Below are 15002 nucleotides of genomic sequence, written 5' to 3'. Positions count from 1 at the left end.
GATGGCACAATCTCGGCTCACTGCAACCTCCACCTCCCAGGTTCAAGCGATTCCCCTGCCTCAGCCTCCCAAGTAACTGGGATTACAGGTGCATGCCACTGTGCCCAGCTAATTTTTGTATTTTTAGTAGAGACGGGTTTTCACCATGTTGCCCCAGCTGGTCTCGAACTCCTGACCTAAGGTGATCTACCCACCTCGGCCTCCCAAAGTGCTGGGATTATAGGCATGAGCCACCACACCCTGCCCTCATACGGTAGAATATTAAAGCAACAAAAATAATGCAAAAACATGAGTACATTTCAAAGTTATAATGTTAACAAAATAAGCCAAACACAGAATACCTATGGTATGATTTCATTCACGTAAAGTTCAAAAACAGTGAAATGAACCTGTGGTGAAAAGTTCAGAACAGCAGCTACTTTTGGAGGGGGGGGGGGTAGATATTAACTGAGAAGGAACACAAAGTGGGGGTTGTTCTGTATTTTCATCTGGGTGGTGGTAGTAAGGGTGTATACCTATGTAAAATTTCATCAAGCTGTACACTTAAGATTTGTGCACCTTTTCTGCATGTAAATTATACTTCAAAGGAAAAAAATTTTTAAGGAAAAGATACATTTATCTAAAGCACACCCCTAAATAAGCAAATAAGAATTAGAAGTGGGGGCGCAGGGCATAGAATATTTGAGTGTAACATTTATTTAGGAGGGGAAAGCCAACATCCCTCACACAATAACCATACCCACCAATTCTGTCTTTGATTACAGATTTTAATCTCCTTTTATAAAACTACTCACTACTTTCATCAACTGCATACTTACATACATTGACTCAGGTCAACATTGAAAACTTATACACTGTCAGTATGTCACTACTCTTCTACTTCTTTCAGCTAGCATCCCACCTGTGCAGGCATACAGGTTAATAAAATAAATCCAACTACCCCATTATTTCTCCTTCTTTACTTTCATCTCATAGGAAAAACATGACCCACCACATGATCAATGTAAGTGGAGGCACATTATCCAAAAATCAGATACCATTTAAATGCAATTTTTGATTGACAGAATAAGGTGATTTATATCAGGAATTCTATAGGGCAATACTATAAATGAAAGCCAATAAAGATATTTCAGCTTAGAAGCCACTAACTAGACGTATAACCTCACTCAAGCCATCATAACCTTTGCATGGCTTCTGCAACTCCCCCAGGAAAGAGAGTTCCGTTTGTGCAGAGATTGCAAATACATGGCAATGGGGGCTGCTACTCTACTCTGAACAGCCACTACTAACTGATCAAAGATGGAAACAGAAATGGCACCTGAGGTGAAACTTATCTGTCATTCCTAGATAAGTGATCTAAGCTTCCCTCCCCTTCTAACTTTCTACTGTCTGTGACCTACTTGGAACGAAATACATTTGCACTAAACAGCTTAGACACAGATAGATAAAATATACACAAGCTAACTTAAGGACTTAAGAGGACCTCAAAATATAGAAATCCTTTATCATCTTTAAATGTAGTTTTTTAAAAAAGTATGCCACTACTTAAACATTTCTCTATTTCAGATGTAAAATTCTAGATCAAGTCTAAATGGGAAAACTTTAGCTGAGCATGGTGGCTCATACCTGTAATCCCAACACATTGGGAGGCTGAGGTGGGAGAATCACTTGAGGCCAGGAGTTCAAGACCAGCCTGGACAACATAGTGAGAACCCCAACTTTATGAAAAATTTAAAAATCAGCCAAGCATTGTGGTGCATGCCTGTAGTGCCAGCTACTGGGGAGGCTGAGGTGGGAGGATCAGCCTCTGCTTGAGCAGAGGAGGTTGGGCTGCAGTCTACTAAACTGACACTAAAAGCCATGTTCACACCACCGCACTCCAGCCTATGTGACAGAGTGAGATCACGTCTCAATCAATGAGAAAAACTTTAAAATGATGTATCTTTCTCAATGTCCCAAACATGTAAAACATTGTTCTCTAATATAAACTATGTTATTGATACTCAGGTATATTTGAGAATGCCTGAAATGATCCCCATGAAAAACTTTACTGAAAAGCTTCCTGGAAAACCAAATGAGAATGTTTACCTTATTTCTTATCTCGAAGAGAACTGCACACCCAATTACAAACGTCACAGAACTCATAAAGGTGAGCACCCTGACAGGTGTTTAGACAATTACCTAATTCTGTCAAAGTGTTATTTCTAATAATTCATATGGCTTCTGAATGTCAAAATTTCCCTATATAGCAATTCCACTAAGTGCTCCACTCCAAAATTTCCAATTCCTTCTCCTGTTCCCTTTCAAACTCCCATTCCCTCAGCCCAACTTACAATTATCAGAAAAACATTCCAATTCAAGTGAAAAAATTTTTTTTGCTTTTTTTTTCAGGAGAGAAAGTCAGAGTCAGGGAGAGATAGGTAAGTAGCAATTGTCTGGTACCATCTCAAAGTGAAAATGTATAGAAGGGAAACAGATTCATCAATTAAAATGTAAGTATCTCCTAAGACCCAATTCTTGTGCCAGGTGCTTGATAATCAACAGAGGGCCCACCCATGACAGAGATTAAAGTAGCCAGAAAAAAATTAGCAACTAAAGTAATATCAATGAAACATACAACCTGTACCATGAGTTAGGAAGAGGATGTAATATAGTCCTAGATGTCAGGGAAGGCCCCCATGAAAAGATGAGCCAAGAATACCATAATATTTGAGAAAAAAACATGGCATACTCGAGGAACAGCAAAAACTATAGTTTATTTGACATATGAAGGGCAAGAGATGAGACTCAGAGATCATGGATGGCTGCAGAAGCCACTCTAAGGAACTGGACTTTATCTCCAAAGGTAATGGTCACTAAAACTGACTTGTCTGAGGAACACAGATATACTTTTTCAAAGGTCTCTATCCATCTACTTTACTCACTGTAAAGGTGGCCAAAAGGAAAGTGTGAAGAAGTAACAAAAAGGGAAAGAAGATAAATAGTACTTCAGAGACTTCTAGGATATACTCAGACAACTTGGGTTAGAGCCACAATGCCTGGAACACAGATGCTCAATTATGTTTCCATATGCAGTATATGCAGAAGGGAATTATGGCGATGAAGAATCAAGAGCTCAAACTTACATTACTGTATTGACCAGGAAGTCCTATAAAGAATTATATTTCTATAGAATTAAAAATGCAGTTCTGTCAGCCTGGACAACAAAGTGAGACCCCCACTGCTACAAAAAAAAAAAAGTTTTTTTTAAGAGTTGGGCATGGTGGCACACTCCTGTAGTCCTAGCTTCTCGGGAGGCTGAGGTGGGAGGACTGCTTGAGATTGGGAGGTTGAGGCTGCAGTGAGCCGTGATCACACCACTGCACTCCATCCTGGGTAACAGAGTGAGACCACTTAAATTAAAAAAAAATATATATATATATATACAGTTCTGGTTTTTGTCTATTTTTTTTAACAGGCATGGTTGGTACTTTGTTCTTTTTAATTGGGTTCAATTTAAAAGACTATTCACCTTATTATACATGTATCTAAGCATGAAGTCCAGTAGAAATGACTTCCCTTTACGAAAAGCTCCTGCCACAGATACCACTACTATGTTAAGATCTCGTATGTGCTCCTGTAGCAATATCTGCTCCAAAGCTTCTTCATCAAGTTCAAAGTTATGGTCATCTTCATGAGCAAGAACAATCTGTACTGGACATGGTTTCTTCATAACCTCATCAGAATTTACTAGGTCATCATCTTCATAATTCTCACCTAGAATTTAAAAAGAAAGAAACTGGTTACTTTAATCCCTATATTACAAACTTTCATTAAGGACCACAACTAAAGCAAAATTTCAAATAAATAATTGCCCTCTCCCCCATTATAGATCATTATAATGTTCCTTTGGATTTCTCACTCCCTCTGTAACAGGACAAAGAATGCTGATAAGATTTCCCACTTGATACGGTTGGCTGTGTCCCCACCCAAACCTCATCTTGAATTGTAGCTCCCACAATTTCCACATGCTGTGGGAGGGACCCAGCGGGAGGTAACTGAATCATGGGGGAGGGTCTCTCCTGTGCTGTTCTCATGATAGTGAATAAGTCTCACGAAATCTGATGATTTTATGAGAGGTTTCCCTGCACAAGCTCTCTTCTCATCTGCCACTATGTGAGATGTGCCTTTCACCTTCGGCCATGATTGTGAGACCTCCTCAGCCACATGGAACTGTAAGTCCATTAAACCTCTTTCTTTTGTAAATTGCCCAGTCTCAAGTATGTCTTTATTACCAGCATGAAAATGGACTCATACACCATTATACATACAGATAAACAATAATACTAAATATGGCCTCTATCTCAATGAAGTCTTAACTTCATTGAGAATGTTCATGTGAACAGCAGCTGTTTTTGAGCCCTGTATTATTCTGTAAATAACTTTTCCAACTGTATACACACACAAACTAAAGAGGGGAAAAATCAATTTCACCTGATACTTCAGATCCCAATTTTCCCTGTAAGCATCACCTAGAAAATTTACAAACATTACTCTACTTTACAAACATTAAAAACATAATATTAAAATTGTTCATGTGGCTGGGTGCGGTGGGTGTAATCCCAGCACTTTGGGAGGCCGAGGCAGGCGGATCACCTGAGGTCAGGAGTTCGAGACCAGCCTGACCAATACGGGGAAACCCCGTCTCTACTAAAAATACAAAAATTAGCTGGGCATGGTAGCAGGCGCCTGTAGTCCCACCTACTTGGGAGGCTGAGACAGGAGAATCGCTTGAACCTGGGAGGCAGAGGTTGCAGTGAGCTGAGATCGCACCACTGCATTCCAGCCTGGGCAACAGAGTGAGACTCAGTCTCAAAAAACAAAACAAAAAAAATTATTCATGTTATTTTTCATTCTGAAACTTAAAGAGGAAAATTAGGGTTCTAACAAGTTTCCAAAATGATACTTACAATGAGTCCCTAATTTAATAACAGCAACCTAGTACTACAGCCTCCTCATTAAAGCAAAGCACAGGATTAATGTTTCGGTAAAGAAAAGTCAGTGAGATGCATTTATATCTCAGAATTTCATCTCCCACTGGAGCTCTTTCTCACCAAACACTACAGCCACCACTTTAAGACTATATATAGCTCCCCAAAACAGCCATATAAACCCTTCCTTTGTTCACCACAACACACTAAAATAAGGTAACCTTTGCAGACATAACTTTACTGAATAGTGATGAAGAAGTACAGAAAATGTAAATAGCAGAGATAAACTTCCACAGTCTAGGTTTCTGTTCTTCTTTAAAAAAACACCTAGCTTCAGAGGACACATACCTTGTCTGACTTTCTTCTCTACCAACTGCTTGATCCCACGTAGCAACTAGTTACTCCTGGAGACCTTATCTTCTCCCACATCAAAATTTCTAAGAGATCCCCTCCTTGAGCCTGTCTACTAAGTGTCAGGTTCCACTCTAAGGACACATACGGTATCCACTGTTTTCAATGCAATCAATGACTGTCCTACTCTGAGAAGAAAGCCAGTCCACTGAGGCGTAGTACATTACTAGTCAACAGTTCAGTAATACCTTATCCACATAACCAATATTCACAGAGCAAAGATTATATAACTACATTAGTGGATTTTTAATCTTATTACCAAAAGAAGCATCTCACTTATCCGATTTGCAAAGACTATTAGAGCCTCTACCTCCACATCACGAGGCACCTTTAACTGTATATAGCAAAGTCAACAACACTATTTCAAAATGTGCTGCAAACAATGACAATGCATTATAAAGAGCAAGCCACTTCAAAGGAGAATCTTTGAAAGTAAAAGCAATCAATATTTAGTTAAAGAGGATATTATCACTGCCTATATCAATGATATATAGCAATAGTCAGGTATGCTATGCATGCAAAAAGTGAACTTTCCAGGAAAAGTTGTAATACAGTTAAATTCTAAATTAATGTCTCATTAGGTAGGTCCAGATAAATAACAAAACAGGATGCAAATGGTATAAGTTTCTAAGCTTAATTAGTGGTCTAAGACCATGAAGTAGGGAGCAAAACTGCCTCGATGCATGTCACTTAACTTCTCTGCGCCTGTTTTCTCATCTGGAAAATGGGTGCGTGTAAAACAGGCATAGCAGTACCTAACTCACAGGGTTGTCATCAGGATTCAATGAGTTGAAATATGTATGCTACGCAGTAAGCACCATAGGTGTAAGTTAACAGTAACTTCAAAATAACCAATCCAACAGGAGAAGCTTTTATTTTCCCCTTGAAATGCCAAAATGCTATGGTGATTTTCACTTGACCAGTGTAGCTGTGTACTGACACTGCCATCCACCCATTTGCGCTGGCACAGACTTGCTGGCTGTCCTTGACATATAGAGATACGTCTACGTGTCTTTTACTTACCCCTAAATCTAATCAATAACCACCTTCTTAATTTGTCTTCATTTCTGAATCTCTATTGATAACATTCCTGCACTTGTCACTGCCATCTTATCTCACACTGTAGCATCTAACTGGTCTCCCTTCATTAATACTCTTGTCCTCTCACCCAATCCAATCTAATCTCCACAGAGTATCAACTAAATAATATAGTTAAATGTAAAGTTGACCAGGTTACCCTCCTTAAAATCACTGTTACAGAGGACTAATGACTAAAATCCTACACATGCTCTATAAGGTCCCGTACTCACCGCCAATCTCTGTTGCCTCTTTTGGTGCTATTTTTCTCTTTAAACCAGTGGTCCCCAACCATTTTGGTACCAGGGACTGATTTCATGAAAGACAACTTTTCCACAGAAGGGGGAGCAGTGGTTTCAGGATAAAACTGTTCCATCTCAGATCATCAGGCATTAGTTAGACTCTCGTAAGGAGCACACAACCCAGATCCCTCACACGTGCAGTTCACAATAGGGTTCGCGCTCCTATGAGAATCTGATGTCACCGTGGGTCTGACAGGAGGCGAAGCTCAGGCAGTAACGCTCGCTCGCCTGCTACTCCCCTCTTGCTGTGCGACCCAGTTCCTAACGGCCACGGACGAGTACCAGTCCACGGCCCTAGGGTTGGGAACCCCTGGTTTAAACTAAGTAGCCAAGCTAACCTTTCATCAGATCCTCATGCTGCTAAGCTCTTTCTAGACTCTGCTTTAATATTCCTCTGCCTAGAGTACTCTTTCCTGTGTTGTTTCCTAATCAATTCATACTTACTCCTTAAATCTCAGCTTAAAAGTCACTTTTCAGGAACAAGAATCTTCCCTGAGGCTTCCAACCAAGTTTAGTCATTCTATACTCCCCAAATTTTAATCTATCACTTGAATATTTATGTAAGTACTTATTAAATGTCTCCCCTCTTGGATTGCAAATTTACCACTTAGTTTCCCATCAAAAGCAGAAAATAGACAAACAAAAGAAGAAAGCCCTTAAATACCTTACCATGGCTTCCATAGTCGTATGTGATCTGGGCCCAGCCTCCTCTCTATAGCAGGGGGCCTTATAAAGCATGTTTCATCTTACAACACACTCCTATTCATTCCCAAAGCCTGGACAATCTGGCCTTCTTGCTGTTCCCTGACGAAGCTAACCCTGTTTCCCACCTGAGAATTTTTGTCTTGTGTTGTCCCCTATCTGGAATGCTCTGTCCCTAGAAATTCACATGGCTTATGTCTCCATCATCCAGCTCTTCAGCTCAAATGTTATCTCCTCAGCATGGCCCTCCCTGACCACTCAATCTAAATCACAGATCCCTTTCCTTAACACTTTAATGAAACAGGTTTATTCATAGTTCTTTTCAATTCCTAAAACAACCTTTTTTCATTTGTTTAAATGTGTACCTTATATCTCCCGCTCCACAGAATGTGTGTGCCACTAAAGTAAGGATCCCAATCACCCTGTTAACCATTCTCTACCAGCACCTAGAACAGTGCCTGACACCTAGCCTAGCAGGTGCCTAGTAAATATTTCTTGAATGAATGAAATTTAAGCATTTTACTCAGGAGTCTTACATCTGCCCTTACCTTTTTTTTTTTTTTTTTTTTTTTTGAGGCAGAGCGCTCTGTCACCCAGACTGGAGTGCAGTGGTGCGATCTCGACTCACTGCAACCTCTGCCTCCTGGGTTCAAGCCATTCTTCTGTCTCAGCCTCCAGAGTAGCTGGAACAACAGGTGCCCGACACCTCGCCAGGCTAATTTTTGTATTTTTAGTAAAGACAAGGTTTCCCCACGTTGGCCAGGCTGGTCTCAAACTCCTGACCTCAGGTGATCCACCCATCTCAGCCTCCCAAAGTACTAGGATTACAGGCATGAGCCACTATGCCTGGCCCTGCCCTTACCTAGTTTATAAGCAAATGTGATAATCAAATAGCTTGGGGAAATACGTATACTTAATACTCTTGAGTTGCCAGAGGTAACACAAAAATTCCATAAAAATTATGAAGCTTGGCTAGGCGCGGTGGCTCACGCCTGTAATCCCAACAATTTGGGAGGCTGAGGAGGGCGGATCACCTAAGGTCAGGAGTTCAAGACCAGCCTGACCAACATGGACAAACCCCATCTCTACTAAAAATACAAAATTAGCCAGGAGTGGTGGTGCTTGCCTGTAATCCCAGCTACTCAGGAGGCTGAGGGAGGAGAATTGCTTGAACCCAGGAGACGGAGGTTGCAGTGAGCCAAGATTGCACCATTGCACTCCAGCCTGGGCAACAAGAGCGAAACTCCATCTCAAAAAAAAAAAAAATTATGAACCAAGTAAAACACTTTAAAAAAGAACTCAAAAGTAATAACTGCTAAAATATCACAATGACCAAATGTGGAGGTTGGTGATTTTGCTAAAACAAACAAACAGTTTTGTTCTTATTGTAAAGAAAGCATTAGTTGGTTTTTTAGAAGTTTAAGAAAAAGAAAAAAAAACACTGGGCAGAAAACCTTTGTTAACTTGAAAATTCACCTATATTAGTTGGCCATAGTCACTATGCAACCAAGTTTATTAGCACAAAGACAGGCCTTTCAAATAGACAGAATGTGTCTACATATTTGTCACCATATCTAGTCTACAGCCTTTTAAAGGGAAGGGTAGCAAATAGATTTCAAAAGTATAATGGAGCCTAACAATGATGTGATACACCTGCATCTATCTACTTACTCCCCATGGTGATTTCTCTACCAAATATGGACTAAATACAGATAAAGTAGTCCATCAAACACTGATATAAGCAAATGAATAAAAGAGAATTGTATGTAAATTTCATTAGGATATCTGTAAATACTGTACTAGCATTTAGTGATTGCCTACAATTAAAAGTCTTTAAATTCCGCACTACTCTAAGATTTTAAACTGAAGTTACATCCTGTGTATAGAATAGTGATTTTATTTCCATTCTTCAATGCCAAAAATTGACTGAGACAAGTAGATTTCAGCCCTCCAACACATTTTTGTAAGGCACTTTTCCCTACGCTAGCCCCCACATGGGTCTTTCAAGGTCAAAGCTAAAAGACACCTACAGATGATCACCTGCTTCTCAAACATCTCTCCACACATTAACACTAAGGTACCTACCTAATATCTATTTGCCACAAGGCCTAACAAAAGAAAAGTGTCTTAGTAAAAAGACCTGTGATTGCCAGGGGTTAGGGGGATAGGGAGGGATGAACAGGCATAACACAAAAGACTTCTTAGGGCAGTGAAACTATTCTCTATAACACGAAATTGGTTGATACCTGTCATTATACATCTATGAAAGAAACCATTGAATATACAACCCCAAGAGTGAACCCTAATGTAAAACTATAGACTTTGGATGATAATGATGTGTTATTGAAGGTTCATCGATTTTAACAAAAGCACCACTGTGGGTGAAATGCTGACGGCGGGGGACAGTGTGTATACGGAGGGGCAGGGAGTATGTGAACTACACTTTGGCTTCATATTGCTGTGAAGCTAAAATTGCTCTAAAAAAAACAGTCTATTTAAATAAGACACCTGTCTTTTTGTTGTTTAATCACACATTATCTTAAATCTGCCAAATTCATACACTCAGCATGTATTCCAACAGCAAAATTTACACTTCAGGGCTGACCTAGATCCATCAGCAAAGTTCAAGCTTAATTATAAACTAAAATAATAAAAAAGTGCTACAAATCTTCATTATAACAAAATGTAGCATTAATGTTAGATTACATCAACCCAAAACTAAACTTATAAAAAGAGAACAAAGAATAATTCACCTTTCAAAAGGAATGAAAAGTATATTTTATTATCCACATTCCAAACAAAAACTTGAAACAAATTTTTATGGAAAGTAACCTTGATTCAGTCTATTCAGTCTACTTATAAAAATTGGTTATCCCACAAAAGCTAAGTAATGTGTTAGTGCCTAGTACTTGAACCTCAACATTTATATTTCATACCCAAGTGAAAACAGTATCTAAGTATTCAAGTTTATTCTAGCACATATTTTTTAAGAGCCTTAAAGAGGTTATACGATGGTTAAATATATTTCTAGGGATTTATTATAAGGAAATAAGGACGCTAATGAAGATGTACAAGTTTGCTTACCAATTTTATTTCTGGTGGCAAAAATTAATGTTGCGTACCTCAAAACTGGAAAGTGGCCCAACAGTTATTTTAGCCATATACTGACATATTATGCAGCCTAAAAACACATTTACACTCTAAAAAAATTATACATATACATATTTAATTTTTTTTTTTTTTTGAGACAGAGTTTTGCTCTGTCGCCCAGGCTGGAGTGCAGTGCAGTGGCACGATCTCGGCTCACTACAACCTCCACCTCCCGGGTTCAAGCAATTCTTCTGTCTCAGCCTCCCGAGTAGCTGGGACAACAGGCACCTGCCACCACGCCTGGCTAATTTTTTTGTATTTTTACTAGAGATGGGTTTTCACCTTGTTGATCAGGCTGGTCTCAGACTCCTGACCTCAGGTGATCCACCCGCCTCGGCCTCCCAAAGTGCTGGGATTACAGGCGTGAGCCACCTCACCTAGCCAAAAAATCTATGTATTTTTTTAAGCAGCATAAAATTGGCCGGGTGCAGTGGCTCACGTCTGTAATCCCAGCACTTTGGGAGGCCGAGGCAGTTGGATCACCTAAGGTCAGGAGTTTGAGGCCAGCCTGGCCAACATGATGAAACTCCGTCTCTACTAAAAATACAAAAATTAGCTGGGTGTGGTGGCGGGCCCCTGTAATCCCAGCTACTCGGGAGGCTGAGGCAGGAGAATCACTTGAACCCAGGGGTGGAGGCTGTAGTGAGCCAAGATCACGCCATTGCACTCCAGCCTGGGCAACAGAGCAAAACTGTTTCAAAAACAAACAAAAACAACAAACAAACAAAAAAAACAGCATAAAATCAAGTGGGAAAAGGGCAGACTACAAAGTAGTAAAAATCACCCCCAATTCTATTTTGCATTTTTTAAAACCCAGGTATTTGGGGGAGGGAGGATATTTGAGACTTCTAGTCATTAGAGTAACTGGTATCAGACTGGCTCTCGACCACGGCTATAAAATTAGACGAAATATATGAAGCATTGTTTTTCAAGCAATGGACAACAAGTAGCACAAGGACACTTTCAAGGTGAGTGCCATGATCACTCCCAGCTCTCTGCCTGGGAACAATTTCCTAACTATAGCGTGAAGAACTAGAGCACAAAGATCTGAGTTCAAGATTGCTAGAGCAGTAGGAATCTGTGAGGCAGGATACCAGAGAAAAGGGATCTATGCAGAGGTGGAGCCCAGAAGTCCTTGGACAAGGACAACAAGCATCACAGGTGCAGGGGAACACAACACTATGCAATGCTTAACAGAAGGAAGCTACTACAGGGTTGAGAGAGAAACAGAAGTCAAACATTACTGAGACACTTTGGAGTTCTGGCCCAGCCAGAGTGGAAAGAAACATCTATACCTTAGGCATCAAGCTGAGACACTAGAAAGGACATATCTTAGAATTAAGGGTCAAGTTCTAGAGTAAGGCCTACTGACAATCCATCCAATCAAAGCCTAAATAAAACCAAGACTTGAAAAGATCTGCAGGATACACAGTTTGGAAGTTTAGTCCCACTAAATTAGGGAGATTTCCTCTAAGCTTTCCACAGACCCACACTAATGAAATATGAAGCAAAGCCAAGGTCAAGATCCATCAGTAATTAAACTGCTTGCCAAACCAAAAACAAGCCAAGAGAATCCAAAATCTCTACAATGCATAACATTTAATATACAGTATATAAATCAGAAATTACTAGACATACAAAGAAAGAAGGAAATGTAGCCCATAGTCAAGAAAGAAAAGCAGTTAACAGTACCAATTCTGCCATGACCCAGATGTTGAATTTAGCAGACAAATGCTTTCGACCAGATACTGTAAATACGTTCAAGGACTTACAAGAAAATAAAGTCTTAATAAATAAATAGATGAGGAGTCTCAGCCAAAAAACTATAGAAACTATTAAAAAACAAACGAAAATTCTAGAACTGACAAGTACAATAATTAAAATGAAATACTCACTGGATGGACAACAGCAGACTGCAGGTAACAGAAGAAAGTTTGTAAACTTGCAAAGAGATCAAAAGAGATTTTCTAATCTGAAGTACAGAGAGAAAAAAGAATAAAGAAAAGCTAAGAGAGTCTCAGGAACCTATGGAACACTATCCAACTTGCATTTAGAATCCCAGAAGGAGAACAAAGTGAGGCTGGAGCTGAAAAAATATTTGAAGAAGCAATAGTCATAATGTTACCAAAATCTGATGATAGAGATTTACAGGTCCAAAAAGCTCAGCAAACCTCCAATAGGGTAATACAAAGAAAACCACATCAGCCAGACTGCTAAAAACCAAAAACCAAAGATAACAGGACACAGAGCAGAATATTCAAGTAATTATTGTATAGTTGTGTAATAATTATACAATTATACAGAGCAGAATAATTCAAATAACTGCTTCTTATCACATCATCACTGAAGCACTGGAGGCCAGAAGACAAGGGATTGATAGCTTTAGAGTGTTTTAAAAAAAAGTGTCAACCTAGACTTTTATATTCAGTGAAACAAACAATCATTCAAAAATGAAAGCAAAATAAAGACAGCAAAAGCAAAGAGTACGGCCGGGTGTGGCGGCTCACGCCTGTAATCCCAGCACTTTGGGAGGGCAAGGTGGGCAGATCACGAGGTCAGGAGATCGAGACCATCCTGGCCAACATGGTGAAACCCCATCTCTACGAAAATAGAAAAAATCAGCCAGCGTGGTGGCACGCACCTGTAATCCCAGCTACTTGGGAGGCTGAGGCAGGGGAATCACTTGAACCCGGGAGGTTGCACTGAGCGGAGATCGTGCCACTGCACTCCAGCCTGGCGACAGAGCAAGACTCTGTCTCAAAAAAAAAAAAAAAGCAAAGAGTATCTGTCATTAGCAGATGTGCATTACATGAGAGCTATATAATGTTCTTCAGGCTGAAATGAGACATTATAAAATGGAAAGTCTCTTTATTCCTTCCTATTGATCTGAATCCAAAATAGTAAACAGATGCAAATATAAAAGACTACTTCTTTCCTCCAACTAATTTCCCTAAAAGATAATTGATCAACGTGGGGTTTATAAAGTATGTAGAAGCATAAAATTTTAAAAGACATATTATGAGGCAAAGTAAATGAAATTACACCCTAAGGTTATGATTTTAAAGTGGAAAGTGGTAAAACATTGATTCTAAATAGGCAGATATATTAAAGATGAATATCATTAGCCCTAGAGTAATGGCTTTAAAACAAACAAACAGAAAAAAGGTATAGCTTAAAAAGCCAATAAGGGGCCAGGTGTGGTGGCTCACGTCTGTAATCCCAGCACTTTGGAAGGCCAAGGCAGGAGAATCACCTGAGGTCAGGAGTTCAAGACCAGCCGGACCAACATGGAGAAACCCTGTCTCTACTAAAAATACAAAAATTAGGCAGGTGTGGTGGCGCATCCCTGTAATCCCAGTTACTTGGGAAGCTGAGGCAGGAGAATCCCTTGAACCCAGGAGGCGGAGGTTGCAGTGAGCCAAGATTGCGCCATTGCACTCCAACCTGGGTAAGAAGAGTGAAACTCTTTCTCAAAAACAAAAACAAAAAAAAGCCAATAAGAAACCAAAATAAAATACTAAAAAATATTCAATGAACCCAAAGTAAAAAATAAGAACAAAAGACAAAAGAGATGAATGAAAAACACGCAAGATGGCAACCTTAAACCCAACTAAATTCAATAATTACATCAAATATAAATACACTAAACACTCCAATAAAAAGGCAGAGACTGTCAGACTGGGTAATAAAAGCAAAACTATATACTGTATTTTTTTCTTGTTGTTGAGATGGAGTTTCACTCTTGTTGCCCAGACTGGAGTGCAATGGCACGATCTCAGCTCACTGCAACCTCCACCTCCTGGGTTCAAGAAATTCTCCTGTCTCAGCCCCCCGAGTAGCTGAGATTACAGTCACCCTCCACCATGCCCAGCTAATTTCTGTATTTTTAGTAGAGACCGGGTTTCATCATATTGGTCAGGCTGGTCTTGAACTTCTGACCTCAGATGATCCACCCTCATCGGCCTCCCAAAGTGCTGGGATTACAGGCGTGAGCCACCACGCCTGGCCATACTGTATATTAGAGGTGTCCTTTTAATAAAAAGACAGAGCTTGGTTCAAGTAAAAGTTTCAAAGTAAAAGGGGAAAAGGTATACTATACAGACATTAATCATAAGAAAGCTAAAGTAGCCACATAAACATCAAAGCTGGCTTCAAGACTAAAAGCATACCAGATATAAAATGTGTACTCATCAGAAAGACATAATAATGCCAAGTAAGAAACTCAAAACACATGAAGCAAAAATTCAGAGAACTAAAAAGAAAAACAGATAAATGCATAGTCACATTTGTTTGGATGTTTTTTTTGTTTGTTTGTTTGTTTTTTGAGTCTCACTCTCTCACCCAGGCTGGAGTGCAGTGGTGCCATCTCGGCTCACTGCAACCTCCGTCT

General features: G+C 39.7%; 1 protein-coding gene across 6 annotated transcripts in view; it reads right to left on the bottom strand.

The window, feature by feature from the left end:
* ATL2 (atlastin GTPase 2) overlaps positions 1-15002 on the bottom strand; it is an 81057-nt gene that overhangs the window by 44381 nt on the left and 21674 nt on the right. For 5 of the 6 annotated variants that reach the window (XM_024242572.3, XM_054547651.2, XM_002812113.6 and 2 more), the window contains exon 2: positions 3512-3756. The exons of the other annotated variant lie outside the window; for it this stretch is intronic. In XM_024242572.3, the coding sequence (XP_024098340.1) occupies positions 3512-3756 (245 nt within the window). The remainder of the gene's footprint in view (positions 1-3511; positions 3757-15002) is intronic. 6 annotated transcript variants of the gene reach the window in all.

The sequence above is a fragment of the Pongo abelii genome, chromosome 12 (assembly GCF_028885655.2).
Source record: "Pongo abelii isolate AG06213 chromosome 12, NHGRI_mPonAbe1-v2.0_pri, whole genome shotgun sequence".
NCBI lineage: Eukaryota > Metazoa > Chordata > Mammalia > Primates > Hominidae > Pongo > Pongo abelii.
Note: the sequence above shows the minus strand (reverse complement) of the source record. Positions and strands in the feature narration are given on the sequence as shown.